The sequence below is a fragment of the Chiloscyllium punctatum genome, chromosome 33, assembly GCF_047496795.1.
Source record: "Chiloscyllium punctatum isolate Juve2018m chromosome 33, sChiPun1.3, whole genome shotgun sequence".
Taxonomy (NCBI): Eukaryota; Metazoa; Chordata; class Chondrichthyes; order Orectolobiformes; family Hemiscylliidae; genus Chiloscyllium; species Chiloscyllium punctatum.
This window is the reverse complement of record NC_092771.1, coordinates 10,401,707-10,424,280: the sequence shown is the minus strand read 5'-3', so window position 1 is coordinate 10,424,280 and position 22,574 is coordinate 10,401,707. Positions and strand designations below refer to the sequence as shown.

The 22,574-nt window shown below is 38.7% G+C and overlaps 1 protein-coding gene across 1 annotated transcript; it reads left to right on the top strand.

The window, feature by feature from the left end:
• The first annotated feature begins 662 nt into the window (after positions 1–662).
• Positions 663–21,775, top strand: LOC140458420 (reticulocalbin-2-like). Its single transcript, XM_072552956.1, is given in 10 exon segments — positions 663–736; positions 1,247–1,327; positions 3,618–3,647; positions 3,649–3,801; positions 5,602–5,707; positions 6,703–6,899; positions 15,417–15,530; positions 16,220–16,316; positions 17,042–17,184; positions 18,660–21,775. Coding segments are annotated over 9 exon segments (1,017 nt in total). The 5' UTR covers positions 663–736; positions 1,247–1,303; the 3' UTR covers positions 18,813–21,775.
• The last annotated feature ends 799 nt before the right edge of the window (positions 21,776–22,574 follow it).

The following is a 22,574-nucleotide window of genomic DNA, read 5'->3' as shown; positions in this document are numbered from 1 at the left end:
TCGATATGGCCCTGTTCACCTGTTCCACCATTCAATGATGTGTAGGTGCTGGTGTTAAACTGGGGTGGACAAAAGTCAAAGATCACACAACACCAGGTTATAGTCCAACAGGTGTATTTGAAACAGCAAGCTTTCGGAGACCCACTCAGACAGCTAATAGTCCTTTAGGAAGCGGCAGCGTACCCAAAAGCCTCCAGTTTCAAATAAACCTGTTGGACCATACACTGTTGTTGTGTGATTTTTGACTTTGACCATTCAATGAGATCATAGCTGATTTGTGGCCTAACTCCATATACCAGCCTTTGGCTCATATCCCTTAATACGTTACTCAACAAAACAAAATCCCGATTCTAAATAAGAGTTATGTTGGACTTGAAATATTAATTCTCTCTTCACAGATACTGCCAGACCTGAGGATTTTCTCCACCACTATGTTTTTTATTGTAAAATGTTTTTAGGAGAATTGGGATTATGGTATCTCTGGAGTAGATAAACAACACACCATGGTGCCCGTTATCCAAGGACCCTGCACTCAGAACAACTGAGAATACAAAATATATTTTTTTCTTGACATTTGGAGTCACTGACATTTTTCATTGACCACAACCTCTATTGTTGCCTCCAGCGGTTGCGCCCCCTGCGGGGCTCCAGAGGGTAACGGCGGCGGAAGTGAGGCCGGAAGCTCATGGTCGGGAACCTGACAACCGTCGGTTGGCAGCGAGGAGGCTGAGGGAGGGTGAGATGATAAGTTGGTGGTTGTGGTGATTAACACATTTTCGACTTGAGGGAAGGTGGATGGAGGTTGTGCTGCTGAGGTTAACAGTGAGACGGATATTCCCTGGGGGAGACTGAGGAGTTTTATCTTAAGCAGCAACCAGTACATCCCCTCACCCCCGACTCCACATTCATTAAGAGAAATACCAAGCAGTTTTTGCTTTGAAGACAAAGTTTTTTGTTTGCTTTTTAAAAGTGTGGATTGCGCCATTAAGTTGTAAAGTTTGTTCACTTTCCCTGCCAAAGTATGCCAATTTTTCCTGTTAACATATGCCAGCTGTTCCCTGCTAAAATTTGTCAGTTTTCCTGGTAGCACTTTCAAGTATTCCATGTTAAAATTTTCTAGCCTCAAAGAAATCAACTTTTAAAATACTTATAACAAACGTCATTTTTCTCTCTTCCTGTATAAAACCTTTTCTTTTAAAAATGCTATTGCTTTTTTGAAAATTCTTAAAATGCCATTTCATTTCAGATCTAGTTTTCCGGATCTGGTTCCTGTTACAGAACTGGTTGATAACTATTGTAACTGATGGTTGATATTCAAGCTCTGCAGGTATAGTATAAAGCATATCTTACACACTATAAAGTCTTTAATTAAATTAAGAATGTTAAATGTATTAACCATCTTTACCTGATGGGAATAAAAATTATTTGTGCTTAATGGGTGTACTGCAAACTGGAAAATTCTGCCTTATTACAGTTGTCAGTAAATTTTGTTTGGGGTTAAACAGTCAGGAATTGGAAGATGACTCTAAAACTTTTTTTCGTGACATTTATCATCACTTCAAGAAGCGCATTTAAAAGAAGCATTTAAATTATCTCCGTGCTTCACCTAATGTATTACGTAAATGGAATATGTCTTGAAATGAGAATACATAGATTAGAGGCAAGTTTTGGAAAAGTCTCTGTCATGCTTCAAGTATTGTACATGCATGTGTCACAGTTTTACATTTTTTAAAAGTTCTGTTTTCTCAGTATTTGACAAGACTAGTTGGTTTAGTTGGGAGGAATTCAAAATTTACAAGCAGATGCTATTTTAGAGAACCATCTCTCACGGCTTGTCTCCAGCCTTGGGATGTTTCTACTTAAACAATTAAAATTATAGTTTTAGAAGGGCACATCCGGTTGTGCATAGTTCTGTCCAAGTTAAAATTATGTTCTCCACTTAGTGTAAGCAGTCTTGTGGGAAGATTGTTGAATTTTTGCAGTATTTCCAAGTAAAGAAAACTTATTCTGTTGACACCTACTAATGAATGATTGTGGCTATTACTTTTGTCCAAGCGGAGTTAGAAAATTAACATGATGTGAAAGGGAATATAAATCTAAGATGAATTCATGGATCATGTGCTATAAATTATTGATTGTTGCTTGTCACTACTCAACTACTGTACATCCAAATTTTGTCTATTAAATATCTTCAGCATATACACTGTCTGTCTCATTAATAATTTGTCCCTTAAGGCACATTGATAAACAGTAGCTATGCATTGAGAAACAATTCTGATATTGGTGCAGCTTACTCAAGTTATGTTTGATCACTCTTAACCAGAGAGAAATCCCATATTCGATTATACATAAAAGAGATCATTTATCCCAGACAGTTGAAGATAACGACTAATAATTAAGCTCGTTGTGAGAAGCAAAATTGTGGAAAAGCAAGAAAACAAAGTCTGAAATAAATGAACCAACACCATCTGTTCTCCAAAAGTTTGAAATTCTTGGCCTGTCTCTTCAGTAACTCTGAAAGCTGTGACACATGAATTCTCTGATGTTCTTAAAGCAATTCTGTAAAATATGAAACTCTGGAGCATAGGGATTAAATTAAATTATGTACCTTTGCTTTGGTACATAATGTGTATAAAATTTGAAATGGGTATCCTTTCCACATAATGTGGCATGCTCTAAAAAACTTCCTTCGGTTAAAAAAAACATATGGAAAGAACAGCAGATATAACTAATCCAAACATTAATTGTCTGTACAAACAGGATTTCTCAAATTAGGTCTGGGTTCTAAGTAAGTTCCGTATGTTACCTTCATATACCAATGACTTCCTAGCAATCAACATATTGTGTCTGGTGCATATTTCACTTTGCCTGTCAGTGCTTGATCTAAATCAGAGATGTTTTTAATTGTAACAGCTGTGGTTTTCACTTCAAGCGTCCTAGTCATTAAATCAAGCAACAAATTAATGTCAAATACTGTAGGAATTCTCATCATTTGAAACTGACCGGCCCCGACAGTTCGTTTCACCTACTGGGTTTGTGCAGGAGCAAACCAGAGAAGTTTGCATTTTTATTTTGACTTTCATCCTTTGGAAGAGGATCTAATCTTTTCCTCTTTGCCTAGATGACTGTTCACTTGAGTGTGAATCCTTTAAATTGCATTTTCAAACATTGTTGTGAAAGAAGAACACTTTTCACACCCTTTGTGCTTGTTGATGATGCTAAGGCTTTTGTAACTAATATCTTGCTTTTATTAACTTATTTTGTTTGGTTTCTGCTTCAAAGTACTTTGAACCAAGTGGTATGTTTAGTTTTATTTGTAATGTTGGGTTGCAGAACATTTGTTTTGAACATTGCATATATTTTCTTAATTCCTGCAGCCCATGCTTAATGCCACTTTAGACTGGATTATGGTCTTTGTAGTTTTGACTTTAAAATATCCCTGAAAGTAGGTTGTCGTCCTGTCTTTACGGCAACTGATGGTGTGAAGTTCCGGAAGATGTAACTTTGGAAATGAGAGAAGTGTACATAAAAAGGAAAATTGGTTTCCGAAGTAATTTTGCAGAGATGAATTTTTTAAAAATTGTGTGAAATTTCATGAGCCTTTAATTTTTCTGCAGCCACTTTTGACATTGAAACGTGCCCGACAAAAAAATGCTGTTCCAAGTGTTGGTGAGCTGTACTTTTATTGTGATATGTTCTACACACATTCATCATAAACATGAGCCGATTTCATCTGAGGACCACTATATGGATGGTGGACACAACTCTGAGTACGATCACGAAGTCTTATTTGGAGGAGAGGTAGGAAATTCCATGCAGCTATGTTTATTCATTAGAATGCAAAGGGAGAAAGTTCTGAAGTAAACTATTAAAAATGTGAGTGCCTTGTTAAATATATACAGATTTTTAAAATATTGTTAAGAGTATTTCCCTGCATCTTTTATAATACTTTTCTGTTTCATTACTCTTCTGAATGACCGTTCTATAAATGCAAAAATAAATTAGAAGAATTACTGGCCTCGCTGTAGCAGTCAGCAGTCAGCAGTGAAGTGAATATTCCCTGCTGATCTTGAAGAAGGCTACCCACTGATAGTTGCTAGATCACCCTGTGAAAGGGCCCCCTCGCTCAACTGGAATTCAAATCTGGTCAAGGGGATGTTCTGCTGTGCAATGACAGTGAATGTCAGCAATTACATTTAAATGTCAGAGGCTAGGAATACTGTGGCGAGTAACTCACCTGCTGACTACCCAGTGCCGATCCACCATTTACATGGCACAAGTCTGGAGTGTGTTGGAATTCACCCGACTTGTCTGGATGAGTGCACCTTCAACAATGCTCAAGCTTGACACCATCCAAGACAAAGCAGTCCACTTGACTAGGATCCATTCCTTCCACAACTTATGCTCTGTAGCAGCAATGTATACTACCTACATGATACACTCCAGAAATTCACCAAAGATCCTTAGACAGTACTTTCCAAGCAGATGACCATTTCCATTGAGATGGTAAAGGGCAGCAGATACACAGGGACGTCACTACCTGCAGGCTCCCCTCCAAGTCGCAGACCATCTGACTTGGAAATTAATTGCCATTCCTTTATTATCCTTTAAATTCCTGGAATTCCCTCTCAAAGAATATTGAGTTTACCTACAGCACATAGACTGCAGCAGTTAAAGAAGATCAACAATGATAGAGATTGGCAACTAGGCCCAGCCAGTGATATCCAAATCCCAAAAGTAAATATAAAAAAAACCTGATTCAGATCTCCTCTATAATCTTTCATTAAATATCTGATTTTTTTTGTTTGTAACCAGAATGGATATAGGTGTGGTACATTTTCAAGTGCAATGTAACAAATAACCACATGTGGTTAGCATGTATTAGTGTGGTAATTATAGTACAAATCTCGCCACAGCCAACCTCAACATCACAATGCAAAAACTCAGTCCTGTTTGATTTCAAAAGCGGAGTAGAATTATGCGTGTTATAACTTTTCCAGGAGAGCTTTACAGAACACTAGGAATGTTAGGGAACCCTACCCAATTCAACCTATACGTAGTTCCCAGTTTCACATGATGTGATTGTGATTAATTCAAAATGTCATCAAAAGTGGCATGGTAAGTATGAAAGATAGGAATGTACAATTAGTATAGTGTTGATAGTATTGTCTCCATTTCTGCAAAGAAAAACTGAAAATTAGTCTAGTTAAAAATTCAATTATGTTGTTTATGGAATACTGGTCATAATAATCACCAATCCCACAAGGCTACCCAAAATAACTTTCTCTGGTGTTAAAACTAACAAAGAATTGCTCCAATGTATAGTTTAGAGATTTTTTCCCCTAATTTTCAGGTCTGTGCCAAAACAGTTTCCTTACATGTTTGAGTTTTATTTTTCATACCCAGTAGCTGGTGGTACTGATGACCAATCTAATTTCAGCCTCAATCTGATGAAAACTGTATATGTCTTGTATGAAAGTGTAGGTGACCTACATGGGCATCAGATGGGACTTTGTTCTTATTTGCCTTTATAGATGAAGGATTAGAGAACATTGAGCCAACATCACATGTACATTTATGTGAACGTTGTGTATTTCTCAGAAAGAAGTTGGGGAGCTTGCTAAACTGAGCCCTGAGGAACAACAATCTCGGCTCAAATCCCTCATCAAGAAGATGGATGTGGATGCAGATGGCTTTGTAACCAAAGGTGAGAAGCAGTTTAGGTATTTGTTCTCCAATGTACCGAAATGACTGACCTTGACCTAATGTTCTGTGCAGAATTCAGCTCATATTTAAATCAGTATCTTGCTGCAATTATTTCTTGCTTTTCGGTTACATCACAATTCACTTAAAATTATTTTGTGGTAGCCTGGAATTATTGCTGGCCTCTTCACATGATATTTCCTAGCACTGGTCAGAACAAACCAGTGATTCTGCTTTTGCATTCTTGCACATAGTGTTGTTTTGAGAATCACAAATCACAGCTGAATTTTAGTTAAAATTTAATTGGAAGTTAAAATTTAAGCAAGTATGTTCAAACCTTGTTTCATTATACATTTAACGTTTTCTTACCTTGCTTGTACTTTATAGAACTGAGACTCTAGTATGTTATAATTATACGTAAATGATAATTCTATCAGGTGCAACACTAGCTTTATAAAATATACCCAAGCACAAGAGCACTTTCATTGTAGTGAGATGCTGAACAAATCATTTAAAAAATGATAAATGACTTATTCTAAAGTGAAAAGATAGCTAGCTTATAAGCCAGCAAAAAGGAAATTTTTACAGGAGTTTGTCATTTATAAATATAATTAATCTTTGTAAACTGACAACATGTTGGAAATAGGAAAGCTGCACCATATTCAGAGGGGAGGTGATGGCCTAATGGACCCAAGTAATGTATTAGGGACCCGAGTTCGAATTCTGCCACGGCAGATGTCGGAAATTGAATTCAGTCAAAGAAAAATCTGGAATTAAGGGTCTAACGATCTGTTGTCAGTTGTTGGAAAAACCCTACTGGTTGGCTCATGTCCTTTAGGGAAGGTAACTGCCATCCTTACTTGGTGTGGCTTCCATGTGACACCAGAACCATAGCAATGTGGTTGACTCATTTAGAGATGAGCAATAAATGCTGGTTTAGCCAGTGACACCCTCATCGCATGAATTAATTTTTTTTAAACTCACACTTGTTTGTCACAGGTGAGCTCAGTGGATGGATCCAACAGTCCTTTAAACATTATGCCACAGAGGAGAGCAAAGAACAGTTTCCAGAGCATGACCTGGATGGTAATGGAGTTGTTACATGGGAAGAGTACAACATTCATAGTTATGACCGAATGCTGGATTATGATGAAAATACTCCGCTGGCTGATGAAGAGGAGGAATCTCTCAGACAGGCAAGAAGGAAACTTCTTTGAGTCAGGGAATCATAATCATACATGTATTTTTGAAAAATGGATCCGCGCTTGAAGATAATTTTAAATTGCCAGTGAAGGACAAAAAAAAATCCTGTCTTTTCCTCGATTTTCAGTACAGACAGTTTTTGGATTTTGATATCCTAGGTACTGAAACTCAGTGCATATTTTTTCCTTTTATTTTTTAATGCAAGTTATTCACAAACATTTTATCAAGAGTCATCACAATCCTGTGCAGTGTATTTCTTTCAGACGGTTCTCAACACTGTTTCGATAGTTTATTTTAATAGAAGTGTTGCTTCCGGACAGAAAATTGTGTGCCATGCCTATTTTGCAAATTTGTTACACTCAGGTGGCACTCCATTGCATTCCTGAAGGATGTGATAAGTCATTTAGATAAGATTGTTAAATATAACCTGCTTGGCTAAGATGCTACTGAAGGAACAGGAAGTTCTTTTGGGATTGTGGTCAACACTTCTCCCTCAACCACAAACATTTTGATCAATTCATTCGTTGGATGTTGGTGTCTCTGGCTGGGCTAGTATTTGTTGTCCTTAAAAAGGTGATGAATTTCAGGTAGGACAACATTGTCTGTGGATGGAGGACTACAAACAGTTAGAATCAACCCATTACCACTGGTTCAATGACTTTTCTATATCAACATTATGCGAAGCCTTATGTATAATGCTTGAGGATAAGTTTACAATATGTTGTGCAGATTTTCTAGTGCAACATGCCTCAAATTGACCAAATTAGACCAAGGACTTTGAAATACAGGTATGTCCAGTGCAAATAGAGTTCCTGAGGCCTTTTGGGGTTTGAAAACATCACATTAGAAGGCAGTTTTACCCACTAAGTTAGTCACGCCCCAGATGACTTTATCAAAGTTGCGCTGTTATTTCCAATTGTTTAAAATGAGATTACTTGAAGATGGTGGCAAAACACTCTTGGTTAAAATACTCCTTCCTGTACTTAACCCATTTTAGTTGTAACAAACTGCTTCAGCTACTGCTATTACTAAGAAATAATTTTTGAAAGCAAGGAGAAAAGGGCAGCATGGTGGCTAAGTGGTTAGCACGACTGCCTCATAGCACCAAGGACCTGGGTTCAATTCCAGTCTTGGGTGACTGTCTGTGTGGAGTTTGCACATTCTCCCATTGTCTGTGTGGGTTTCCACCCACAATCCAAAAGATGTGGAAGGTCCAAGAGAATGGTCCCAGGAATGAAAAGCTTAGCGTATGAGGAACGTTTGAGGACTCTGGGTCGATGGAGGGGGAATCTAATTGAAACTTGCAGAATACTGTATGGCCCAAATAGAGTAGCTGTTGGGAAGATGGTAGAGTGACTAGGACCTGAGTGCACAACCTTAGAGTAAAGAGAAGACCTTATAGAACAGAGATAAAGAGAAACCTCTTCAGCCAGAGAGTGGTGAATCTATGAATTCATTGCCAGGTTATTGGGTCTATTAAAACTGAGATAGACAGGTTCTTAAGGATCAAGGGTAGCAGGGAAAAAGCAGGAGAATGGGTTGGAAAACGTATCAGCCATGATTGAATGGAGGAGCAGACTCGATCAGCTGAATGGCCTGACTTGTGCTTCTATGTCTTCTGGTCTTATGTGCACATTAGGTGGATTGGCTATGCTAAATTGCCCATGGTGACCAGGGATATGCAGATTTGTTAGATTAGACATGGGACATGTGTGATGTTACAGGGATAGGATAGGGCGGTGAGTCTGCGTGGATGCTCTTCGGCAGGTTGGTGTGGGCTTAATGGGCTGAGTGGCCTGTTTCCACACTGTAGGGATTCTATTCTTAAAAAAGCAATTGAATTCTAACATTGAGTCATAGAGATGTACAGTATGGAAACAGATCCTTCGGTCCAACTCGTCCATGCCGACCACATATCCCAACCCAATCTAGTCCCACCTGCCAGCACCCGGCCCATATCCCTCCAAACCCTTCCTAATCATATACCCATCCAGAATCCACTTAAATGGTGCAATTGTACCAGCCTCCGCCACATCCCCTGGCAGCTCATTCCAAACACATACCATCCTTTACGTGAAAAAGTTGCCCCTTAGGTCTCTTTTATACCTTTCCCCTCTCACCCTAGACCTATGCCCTCTAGTTCTGGATTCCCCAACCCCAGGGAAAAGACTGCCTATCCATGCCCCTCATAATTTTGTAAACCTCTATGAGTTCACACCTCAGCCTCCGACGCTCCAGGGAAAACAGTCCTAGCCTGTTCAGCCTCTCCCTATAGCTGAAATCCTCCAACCCTCGCAACATCCTTGTAAATCTTTTCTGAACCCTTTCAAGTTTCACAACATCTTTCCGATAGGAAGGAGACCAGAGTCACATGCAATATTCCAACAGTGGCCTAACCAATATCCTGCACAGTTGCAACATGACCTCCCAACTCCTGTACTCCATATTCTGACCAATAAAGGAAAGCATACCAAACGCCTCCTTCACTATCCTATCTACCTGCGACTCCACTTTCAAGGAGCAATGGACCTGCACTCCAAGGTCTCTTTGTTCAGCAGCACTCCCTAGGACCTTACCATGAAGTATATAAGTCCTGCTAAGATTTGCTTTCCCAAATGCACCTCGCATTAAACTCCATCTGCCACTTCTTGGCCCACTGGCCCATCTGGTCAAGATCCTGTTGTAATCACTGTCCACTACACCTCCAATTTTGGTGTCATCTGCAAACTTACTAACTGTACATCTTATGGTAGCATCCAAATCATTTATGTAAATGACAAAAAAGTAGAGGACCCAGCACCGATCCAAGTTTGAAGAAGGTTTTATATTTGTGATAATACAAACAAACAAGACGTGTGAACCAGAACTTCACTTCAGAAAATTAGTGCGCTTTGATCTGAGTTGAGGATTGCTCAGACAGCTTAAATTCTATCCCTTAAGCTTTCATGCTGTTTAGAAAATTCCATCCCTCAACTATTTTCCTTGCAGAACCCATATGGCTTCATAGATAAAAATGTGATTTCTTGTGTATCACAGACTGCAGAATTTTATTAGCTTTTCAAAATGTTGACAACGAAGATCAGAAAAAATACTCAAGAAATAAGAGAAAAATAGTGTCTAATTTTTGTACTATCTCAGTACTTTGCTGGCTGAAAGTTTAATTTAGATAAATTGAGGTGCTGCATTTTAGAAAGGCAAATCAGACAGGACTTAATACACTTTATAGTAAGGTTTTGGAGTGTAACTGAACAAAGGGACCTTGACGTGCAGGTTCATTGTTCCTTGAAACTATAGTGGCACATTTACAACATAATGAAGGTGTTTGGTGTGCTTGCCTTTATTGGTCAGTGCATTGAGTGTAGGAGTTGGGAGGTCATGTTGAAGCCAAACAAGATATTGGTTAGGTCACTTTTGGAATACTGCGTTCAGTTCTGGTCTCACTGCTATAGGAAGACTGTTTTGAAACTTGTAAGGGTTCAGAAAAGATTTACAAGCATGTTACCAAGGTTGAAGGGCTTGAGCTAGAAGGAGAGGCTGAATAGGCTGGACTATTTTCCCTGAAGCGTTGGAGGCTGAGGAATGACCTTATCGAGGTTTATGAAATCACGAGGGACATTGGGTGAATCAACAAGGTCTTTTCCCCAGGGTAGGGGAGTTCAAAACTAGAGGACACAGGTTTAAGGGGAGAGGGGAAAGACTTAAAAGGGACCTAAGAGGCAACGTTTTCATGTCGAGGGTGGTGCTTGTATGGAATGCCAGAAGAAGTGGTGGAGGTTGGTACAATAACAACATTTAAAAGGCATCTGGCTGGGTATATGAATAGGAAGTGATGTGGGCCAAATGCTGGCAAATGGGACTGGATTAATTTATGATATCTGGTTGGCATGGACAAGTTGAGCCAAAAAGTCTGTTTCCATGGTGTACAGCTATAATGTCTCTATAACTTAGCTAATGTAGATGTGGAATCCACCATGTGTGACTGTCACATACATTGCTTTTTTTTTAAACTGAGCCACTGGATTGCTGAAATGTATGGAATGTGGCTGTCATTATACATGGCATTAAAGACTTTCATCTTGTGTGACAATGCACTGGAACATCAAAGTGCTTGACAAGGAATAAAAAAAGATAGATCTGTGGCCATGATTGATTTATAATTGACCTGATACGGCTGTTTAGGGCAAGGCTTAAACTCTCATACAAAAGTTAGCGCCTCAGCCTGTGTAGCACCTTCTCAATATTGCACTGGAGTGTCAGTCTGGTTGACATATGAATTGGATTTGATCCCACAGCCATTAGATGAAAACAGTACCACCGAGCCAAGGCTGACAGCAATAGTCCTGAATCTACGTGTCCCAGTTACTGATTAGTCATAATACAAATAAACTTTCACATTGAACCTCTGTTAATCTTGAAGGTTTTTAGAATACTGATCAATCTTTATATCCTGATTGAAAACTTGGTAGTTCTTCTCTTTTCTCTTAATTTTTGATTTCTTCTTTCTCTTTGTCCTAGTTTCAATGGTTTTAAGAGAATTCTGCTCTGTCATCCAGCTTGGCTTAGACAGTTTTGTATGAAACATTGTTTAATTCCAATTTCATTGTTTTGGAAAGAAACAAAGGATATCATAGAGCATCCTTTGACATGTGGAATTGCGATGTTGTTGCTATCTGACATGGTCGAGGAAGTGGCAGGACTGACAAGTCCACATTCCAGGGTATAGGATCTTCAAACCGGATAGGGGAGGGTGTCGAAGAGGAGCTGGTATTGCATTAGTAATGAAAGAGTTAGTTACTACAGTAAGAAAAGATGATATCTTGATAAGATCTTCCAATAAGGGTTTAAGGGGAAAGGTTGGTATAAAAAGGGGGTAGTCATACTACTGGCTGTGTATTGTAGGCCAGTTAATGGAAAGTAGAGAAGCAGTTATGTAGACAATTCACTGCTGTGTGTAAAAACCACAATAGTACAATTATATTAGGGGATTTCAACTTCCAAAACATCAATTGGGATAGTCATTGTGTAAAGGGATTAAAGGGGACAGATTTCTTGAAATGTATTCAGCTTTTTCTGTCAACATTTAGAAGCTCCAACAATGACAGTGCAGTTCAGGGTCTAATTATGTGCATCAAAGTTGGGCCGGTTATTGAGGTGGCAGCAAGAAAGCATTTTAGTGATAGCCACAACAACGCCATATGTTTTAACATGGACTGCAGTGGTTCACTATAACCAAGGGCAACTAGGGATGGGCAATAAATGCTGGCAAGCCAGTGACGCCCACATCCCGCATGGAAAAAAAAGTTAGTTTGCGAGAAAGTGCTTTGAATTATGGGTAGAATTTACTAAAATAAGGCAAGTGTGGTCAGACTGTGAACAGCAACTTCTCAGTAAATCTAGTTTGGTGGTGGAAGTTCAAAACTGAATTGTGATCAACATGTTTGCTTTTGGGTGATCAACAAGCCTGGAGAATCCTGAATGTCAAGGAATATTCAGGCCTGGATTAGAAGGAAAAGCGGCTTTTAACAGGTGCACTCGGAGCAAATCAGTGGAGGCCCAAGTGGAATATAGAAAGTTCAGGAGGAAACTTTTTTTTAAAAGAGCAAAGGGGGTGGGGATATGAAAAAATACTGGTATGTGAGATTAGGCAGAATCCCAAGATATTCCAGAAGTATATCAGAGGAAAAGGAAAACCTAGAAAAGTATAGGTCCCATTAAGAACTGGAAGGGGCTACCTGTGCATGGAGCCAAAGAACTTTGATAAGGTGTTAAAATGAGTACTTTACATCTGTCTTTATTTTGGAGAAGGAAGCTGGAGGCACAGAATTTGGGAAGAGGGACTGAGGTTCTTGAGCAGTTTGACATGGGGAGTGAGGAGGTATTGGAGATTTTTGCAGTCTTAAGAATGGACAAATACTCTTCAACAAAAATATATATTTTTTAAAAAGTCTAGCTATGAAGAGAGGTTGAGTAGGTTAGGTTTATTTTCACTACAAAAAAGGAGATTGAGGGGGGGATCTGACTGAGGTTTACAAAATCATGAAAGGTATAGACAGGGTGGATAGAGATGAGCTATCTCCCAGGGTGAAGGATTCAATAGCGAGAGGTCATGCTTTCAAAGTGAGAGATGGAAAGTTTAAGTGAGATACACGCGGTAAGTACTTCACACAGACAGTGGTGGGCACTTGGAACGCGTTGCCAGCAGAGGTGGTAGAGGCAGACACGGTAGATTCATTTAAGATGCGTCTAGACAGATGCATGAGTAGATGGGGAGCAGAGGGATACAGATGCTTAGGAACTGACCAACAGTTTGAAACAGTACATTTGGATTGGCTCAGGCTTGGAGGGCCGAAGGGCCTGTTCCTGGGCTGTAAATTTTCTTTGTTCTCTTTGTTCTTTGAATACCCAGGTCCAGATGAGTTGTGTCCCAGGCTGCTGTGGGAGGAAATTACAGGGGCTCCAAACCAAATTTTTAATTCCTCTGGCCTCTGGAGAGGTCCCAGAAGCACTGGAGGATGGCTAATGTGGTTCCACTTTTCAAAAAGGGTAACAGAGATAAACCAGGAAATTACAGACCATCGAGCCTCTCCATCAGTGACAAGGAACCCAGTGGAGAAAATTCTGAATTAATCTCACTTGGAGAGGCCAGTTTGATTAGAGATAGTCAGCATGGGATGTCATGTCTAACAAACTTGATTGAATTTTTCAAAGTGACGGGGTGTGTACATGAGGTTAGTGTAGTTGATGTCGTTTATTTGGACAAGGTTCTGCATGGAGACTGATTTAAAAAAGGTAAAAATACATGAGATCCAGTGTAACTTAGCAAATTGGATTCAAAATTGATTTCACGGTTGGAGACAGAAGGTGATGATAAAAAGCTGTTTATGTGAGCAGAGGCCGGTGTCCAGTGGCCTACCACAGGGATCAGTGCTGGGTTCCTCTCTGTCTGTGGTTTTCATAAATGATGCAAAAGAAAATGTGGCTGAGGGGAGAATGTTAAGTCATTGTGTGGATGACACAAAGATTGACCAGGTGGTTGACAGTGAGGGAGAAGGCCTTTTGTTGCAGGAGAGTGTAACCGGATTGGTCAGATGGGCAGCTCAGTGGCAGATGGAATTTAATCCTGAAGAGTGAGAGGTGATACAAATTGGAAGAAGTAACAAGATAAGGGAGCAGAACACTGCGAAGCTCAGGAGCAGAGGGATCTTTGGGTTCTTGTCCATAGATCTCTGAAAGCAGCAGAACAGGTTAGTTAGAAAGGACACTTGCCTTCATCAGTTGTGGCATCGATTATAAAAGCAGGAGTTTCTGTTGGAGTTGTACAAAACTTTGGTTAGGCCAGAACTGGAGTAACTGTAAAAGTTATGATTGCACTGAAGGGGGTGCACAGGAGATTTACCAGGATGTTACAGTTTGGCTATGGTGAGAGGCTGGATAAGTTTGGGTTGTTTTCTTTAGAGCATAGAAGGTTGAGAGGGTTTCTCTTTGAAATGTATAAGATTGAGGAGCATGGACAGGGTGAATAGAAATCAGATGTTCCCTTTAGTTAAAGGGTCAGTAACAAGGGGGCATAATTTAAAGGTGAAAGTCAGAAGGTTTGGGGGGGAAATGATCAAAAACAAGTTTTCACCCAGGGGATGTTTGGAATCTGGAATGTATTGCCTGGGAGGGTATTTGAGGCAGGAAACCTCCACTTTTTTAAAAAGTAATTGGATGAACACCTGAAATGTTGTTACATTCAAGACTATGAGTCAAGTGTTGAAAATGGGATTACTGTAGATTTAGAGTAGTTTTTGGCAGTGCAGGCTCAATGGGCTGAAAGGCCTCTTCTGTACTGTATCACCCTAAATAGTCCCGGGTTACCTTTTTCTATCTGTATCACACTGTTCAAAGTCTGTCTATCTCCCACTTTTTCATTTTCATTCTTATCACTTTGTGCCTTCAATCTGAGAATCTCATTACTTAATTTTCACAAAAGCTGTAACATTAATACAAAAAGCTGTAACACTATGTAAAACATTCAGATTTTCCTGCGCTGAACAAGGTGTGCAGAGTCCGGAGTGGGACTTTAATTCACAGCTGCCTTGCTCAGAGGCAAGATGCTACAACTGCACCATGGCTTCCATCTACTTAAGGATAAAAAGAAACATTACAGAAGTCTTTGTGGGACTTGTGGTACCCTGATTTTCTGGGTACTTTAAAAACAAATCTTCAAATAACTAATGGTTCATTTATCAAAATAGAAATTGCTGGGGGAAAAAGACTCAGCAGGTCTGACAGCATCTGTGGAGAGAAATCAGAGTTTACATTTCAGGTCCAATGACCCTTCTTCAGAACTTAAGGGTACTGCCAGACCAGTTGAGCTTTTGCCAGCAATTTCTGATTTCCAGCATCCCGCAGTTCCTTTGGTTCATTTATCAAGTTTGTCATCAAAGCAATATTTAATTCAAACCTACTGAATCAAGATGAAACAGAAAACAAATTGCTTTAACTTTCTTGACATCTGTCTCTAGATTTTTTTGAAAGATAAAAAACGATTTGAGAATGCAAACATTGATGGGTTACCAGGACTGACTCTTACAGAATTTGTAGCATTTGAACACCCAGAAGAAGCTGACTATATGAAGGTGAGCTACAGTGTGCTGTTTTTTGCATAATTTGAATAATAATTACCACTTCCATGTGAATAGTTTTTTTTAATGCTCGTCAAGAAGACTAATCTCTGAAACCTTTCCATTTCTGCATTCTGGTGAAGCTTTGTTTTAGAGATTCACTATACTCATTAACAGTATAAGCCTGGATAACTAAGGAGGCAAATTAGCCAGTTAAAAATCCTTCCCCTTTGCCTTGTAGCTTATGCAGGAGTAAAGTTTCATGGGCATTGACATTTCCCCAAGAATTGGGCAGCACATTGGCTCAGTAGTTAGCACTGCTGCCTCACAGCACCAGGGACCCAGGTTCAATTCCAACCTGGGCAACTGTCTGTGTGGAGTTTGCACATTCTCCTCATGTCTGCGTGCTCCAGTTTCTTCTCACAGTCCAAAGATATGTAGGTTAGGTGGATTGGCCATGGTAAATTGTCCGTAGTGTGGGATGTGTGGGGTTGGTGATTGGCCATAGGAAGTGCAGGGTTGCATGGATAGGATGGTTCTGGGTGGGATGCTCTTTGGAGGGTTGGTGTGGACTTGATGGGCTGAATGGTCTGCTTCAACACAATTGAAATTCACTAGATCCCTACAGTCGGTGACACCTTAACTGAAAATGATCGCGTGTTCACCTAATATCAATGCAGATGTTTTAAATTTTTGAATTGCAGGAGTATGTCATACAGGATGCTTTAGATGAACATGATCGTGACAAAGATGGGTTCATCAGCTTAGAGGAATTCCTTGGTGACTACAGAAAAGACCCAGGTTAGTTAAACTAATATTATAATATTTCAGTGAAATAAAATTAGTGGTCAATATCTTGATTATTTCCTTTATGATTTTTAGCCTTTTAAAACACAGTTGAGGATTCATAATTTTCCATTTATAATTCCATTTTCTTTTCCACTTTGGTATGGATATACCCTGAAATCTGGATCCTTTCATGGTAGTGCAATTTGCTTTTTACAACTGAGTGTTATGTAGAAGACAAATCTGAACCTATAATTGCCTGAAATTATTAATTCCTAATTTCTGAAATTATGCTGCGGAAAAGCATAGAGTGAAGCCAGTCCTTACCTTGTTGGGAGGAAGAAAGGAAAATCAGACAACAAATATCAGTGCCTCTGCCACTTCAGAAATTAGGAAGGTGACACTGAAACTACAACCTGTTCCCCAACTGAGTGGGTGGTTGAGCCATATGTTTGACTGTCAATAATATTAATCACCTTCAATTTTAGAAAGTGTATAAATCAGCTCCTCAGTTTCTTATTTGTCTGATTATTGTACCAAGTCAAGTATGCAAGTAAAACTTGGTGCATATAATTAATTTGCACATGCTCTTTTTCCTAGGCCACCGCTAATCTAACCAAAATCTACATATGAGCAATTCACAGTAATGTGATCCTTCAATTCTGCAATACCATTGCTGGTTGGTAGTTATCAAATGTGAATATTTTTTAGCTGAGAATGTTTCCACCTCTTGAAAACAGGTGCTGAGGAAGATCCAGAATGGGTAACTGTGGAACGTGATCGATTTGAAAATGATTACGACAAAGACAAGGATGGAAAACTTAATCAAGAGGAACTCCTATTGTGGATTATTCCCAATAATCAGGATATTGCACATGATGAGGTAAAGTTATTTTTTTTAAATTATTAACTCTGTGATAATAGTAGCATTATCTTTGGAAAGTTATTAAAATTTTACATGTTAAAAATAAATCTATATTTGTGTAGATTTAATCCACTGCCCTGTTGGTGTGCTGGCAATATAGAAACGAGCATTGTCAGTTACCATCGGACATTGTTGGAAGAATATTGTGAAAAGCTGCCATACTTGACCTGGATGCCTCAGATGGCAGTTTGTTCTGTTACCCAGACCAATACTGAGAGCATGAAGAATTTAGAGGACGTTTTTTTTTCCTGCGAAGAAAGATAGGAACAATATGAGGAAAAAATATTTGTTTTGAAATGATACTGACTTCGGAACACTGTTTGAATGTGAAGAATTGAAAACTCATGTTGAGAATTGTACTCAAGTAAAATAGTACTTTAGAACCATTGCCTCGAGGGAGGGAAGTGCAACCATATGGTTTGTGTATTTGAGGTTTTATCGCCAATCTCTTTGTTGCTTTTGTGGTATAATTTTGGAAAACATACAGATTTGAGGGAGAGAAGAAATTATAGAGTCATAGAGATGTACAGCACGGAAACAGACCCTTCAGTCCAACTCGTCCATGCCGACCAGATATCCCAACCTAATCTAGTCCCACTTGCCAGCACCCAGCCCATATTCCTCCAAACACTTCCTATTCATATACCCATCCAGATGCCTCTTAAACGTTGCAAATATACTAGCCTCCACCATTTTCTCTCACAGCTCATTCCATACACATACCACACTAAGTGTGAAATGGTTGCCCCTTAGATCTTTTTTATATCTTTCCCCTCTCACCCCTAAACCTATGCACTCTAGTTCTGGATTCCCCCACCCCAGGGAAAAGACCTTGTCTATTTATCCTATCCATGCCCCTCATGATCTTATAAACCTCTATAAGGTTACCCCTCAGCCTCTGATGTTCTAGGGAAAACAGCCCCAGCCTATTCAACCTCTCCCTAAAGCTCAAATCCTCCAACTCTGGCAACATCCTTTTAAATCTTTTCTGAACCCTTTCAAGTTTCACAGTATCCAAATGAGGGCAGTTATGCCATTTTGTCCAAACGTCTCCCTGCTCTGTGTGATCTCTCATACGTACTAATTGGAAGAGCAAGGTGTTGGTCTGTTTTCTGGCCATTTTATTTTAGTCTGGAGCTTCTATTGTTTAAGCCATTGGGTGGCAGTCTTAATGAAATGACAAGAATACATATAAGAACTGGAAATTGGGATAATCACACTTTGGCAACTGAAATTAGAATTAAAATCCGTTGTTGGGCAGTGCTGGAAGAGGCTTTGTCCTGCATCTGTGCCACACTTGATGCTCCAGATTCCTGAGGGGAAGTGTTCAAGGGCTCAGTGAGGAGACTTCTGCAGAAATGCATACAGGTGTTTTATTCAACTTTTACTTCAGCCATCAAAGATTAATATTGAGAGTTTTTGTTCTCTGACAGGCTGATCATCTTGTCAAAGAAATTGATACAAATGGAGATGAGAAACTTACAGAAGCGGAAATACTTGTGAGTCAGGATCTCTTCCTCAACAGTGAAGCAACTGACTATGGAAGCCAACTGCATGATGAAAAGTTTTACCATGATGAACTTTAATGGCAGATGTTCTGATTGGATTTTGTCTCAATCAACAACTAAACTTGTTAGACTACTTTCAAGTATATTCACTGGCCGGACAAGTGCTGACCAATAACTGGTATTAGTAGAATGGAATAGAACAGTCCAATAGACTTTTAACCAAAGTAGTATTGTTATGAAAACATCCAATCATAATTTTCTACCTACTTTACAGATAAGTTGGTCCACTGTAATCTATCTTGTGCTCTCAGACTGACAATTCCTGAGGTAATTATAGTTGCCACTACATTATAGAACTTTGAGGCCAGTTTAAAAATGTGCACAATGTATTTCTACCACTTTTTGAAATCAGCCTAACCATAGAAAATGTATGGCACAGAAAGGTGCCATTTGACTCATGCTGGTTAAAGACCTATTTAGCTTTATCCTTTTTTTTTTCAGTTCATGGTGCTAGCCTTGCAGAATATAGCAAAAAAAGGCATTCACCAGGAGTTTCAAAAGTGATAAGGGTTTCTGCTTCCCTATCCTTTTAGACAATGAATTCCCAGATCCCATTACCTGATGGATGGAAAAAATGTATCTTTATTCTTTTAGTATTTTCTTAATCTATTCTAACCACTCTTCTCAATTTTGCAAACCAAATTTTTTTGTAAAACGTGGTCAGTCAGTTTTCAGTTGAATAAGACAATGGATTGAACCTTAGTAAACTCCGTAATGGACCTCCTTTCTTCTGATTAGCTATCAGTTTTAAATCACAGAAGAAATCAACAGTGAGGTTACTGTTGCTGTGTTCTTTGTCTAATCCTAATTGTGTATGCATGTTAATGTGTATTTATAATTCTGTGACATGAAAATTGAAGATACTCCCTTACAAACAAGAAACCTCTTTCCATACATTACATTTATGATATGGATTTTTAAAGTTCTTGATTTGGCACATAATCCACAGCTTCATTTAGCAAAGCAAGGAAATGAGAGGATATCTTGTACAATGCAGTAGAAGGTAATCTTCTCCCATTCAAACTGAAGCACAAAGTGGCAATTCAGCCTTACCCTACATATAACTACAATGACCTGATCAAGAGAATGCTTGAAGCTGAAGCTCACTGTGGAGACATTGGGATGTGTCGCAGTTCTCAGCAACATTGTAACACACCTTGATGAACACATCATTTAAAAAGAAAAGTCTTTATTAAAATCCAAAAACATATGCTGCCTTTTAGACTTAAAGCTATACACTAAACTTGGTCTTGAGCTATGTAGCCTAGACCATGCTCCCATTAGGTGGAATTCTAGTTGTAACTTCCGACTCGTTGTTTGGAGGAAAGACACTATTTACATAAATATTAAATAGTTGCTAATTTTTATGTTTTAATTGTTTAAAGTTAAATCAACAAAAAAAGTTTATAACAAATGTTGCTGTTGATTTTGCTCTGCTTTGTAATTTAGCAATTGAGGTAGTTTGTACAAAGGAATCACCTATAACAATCTACTGACGTCCATTGTTGGAACATGTTTTTGAGTTAAAGCATCTGGTTGGTAGCAACTTCATTTCATTCTGGCTTTCTGTGAATAAGTTATATAAGTAAGCTAGGTATCAACAACTATTGAAACCAGAACTTGATGTATGATTGTAGAATTTCAGCCTCTCTTCCACCTGACCCTCCGTCTCTGAACTAAAATCTACGAAGTGCTGCTGCTGTAATTGTTCCAAAACCTAAATTACTACATATGGTTTCACAAGTCTGAAAACTGTATAGAGCTGTCGGCATACTAAGTCCATGTGAATAAACCTGAAAGTTGTATTAACTATTTGGATTCCTACAGTTAACTGATTTCTTAGCAATGCTTGACCCATGTCTGGAACTAACAACTCATTATCCTTCCTCACGGTCATTAGTACTCCTGAAAGCTTCAGATAGATATTCTGATCATCGGGCCTTAAACTAGAGTTACTGTTCTTTTGCTGTACAGAACTAATTAAAATATACACAACTTTCTCTGCTACATTTATAGAATAAGTCAGTACCAACCTGTTATTGAATTTGTCACTCAATCTCTGAATTCATATATAAGAGAACCTGATGTGTCAGCACTAAATGCTCCACAGCGATTTGACTTTGGGCAGGTATATTAATTGAAACTAATCAACGTGAGAGCACAATAGAATCTGTAATTGCAGAAATTAATATAAATAAACACATTAACATGGTTTGTTCTATCATTTAAAAAATAGGAAGTGTTGGTGGTACACTGTGGACTAGTTAATGTTCAGGCAGAGATTCCTAATAGTGGCTACGTGGTGTGTACTCCTTGCATTTTTCTGTCTTCTAGATTTCTGGCATTTCCAATTTCTCGTCTGACTTTTCGATCTACAAGGGTTTCCATTTTGATCAAGATGACTTCCAAGAAAATAACCGGTTAATATTAATTTTAAAAAGGAAATATTCCAAACATACCTTTTATATAGTGGTCAGTTAACATGGACTTGTATGGAAAGCTCAGCCGACAAAACAATACAGTTAAGACTTACTGTTAAACTAAGTCTGACATTGAACCTAGGACATTGATGCTTTGCAAAAATCTAGGAAAGGTCAGTGCCAAACTCTACTTGCTGTTGAAGAAGCTATAGAATAATGAGAAGGACAGGTCACTGTACAGAGAATCTTTTTACTCAACTTTGAAAACATCAGTGCTTTATTACAGGTCTGTTTGTTTAGCTGTTACTTAATGTGATCTTTGAAGCAATTAATACCTCAAGTTCTTTCATTTAATATCATAAAGCTAAGGAGACGTATCCCTTACAATGTTGTTCATACAGTTTCTGTTCCTATTGAACTTTCTATCTTATGATCGGTGGTAAACTGTTCCAGTTGTAACTAAAATGGCAATCAGATTTTTACTTAAGCCATTAACACTAAACTCTTAACTTTAAGATTAAACTTTTGATGAACATTGAAATAAAATCTTGTGATGTTTCAGTCGGTTGTTTTTGGGTTTTTTTTTTCATTACATACCTGGCATTGCCATTTCAATTTTGTGACATAGAATCACAACCAAAGGAATATGCTATCTTCCTCGAAACTACAGAGCAAGAACATTCCGGTTTATTTCAGAATTCCCACTTTTTTTCTGTATCCTCCTTGTTTTTCTTCAAAGAGCAAAGGCTGACTAAACGCTGATCAAATTAATCCAGAGAAAGAAAGGAAAATCTGGGTTATAGAATAAAAGATGGATTTCAATATATCAAATGTGAATAAACAAATATGTACATAATGATTGAGTCTCCATTTTCCAAAGGAAAGAAGTTAGTTATCGACCATTTGGAAGTATACACCCTGAAATTATTAGCTAGATTAAAAAATGCATCATTCACTAATAATATCTTACTCTTTAGCACTATTTTACATTTAATTTTGATTCAGAGAGTTCAGAATTGAACAGTAAGGATGATTCTCTGTTTTTGTTCTCAAAGTAGAGTTATTTCTCAAGTGAAGTGAAAATGAGGACTGCAGATGCTAGAGATCAGAGTCAAGGTTAGAGTAGTGCTGGAAAAGCACTGCAGGTCAAGCAGTATCAGAAGAGCAGGAAAATCGATGTTTCGGGCAAAAGCCCTTCATCAGAAATGAGAGCTCTCATTCCTGATGAAGGGCTCTTGCCCGAAACATCAATTTTCCTGTTCCTTAGATGCTGCCTGACCTACTGTGCTTTTCCAGCATCATTCTAATCTTAACTTCACTTGAGAAATCAGTGTCATTTTCACCACATGCAACCCTTGAG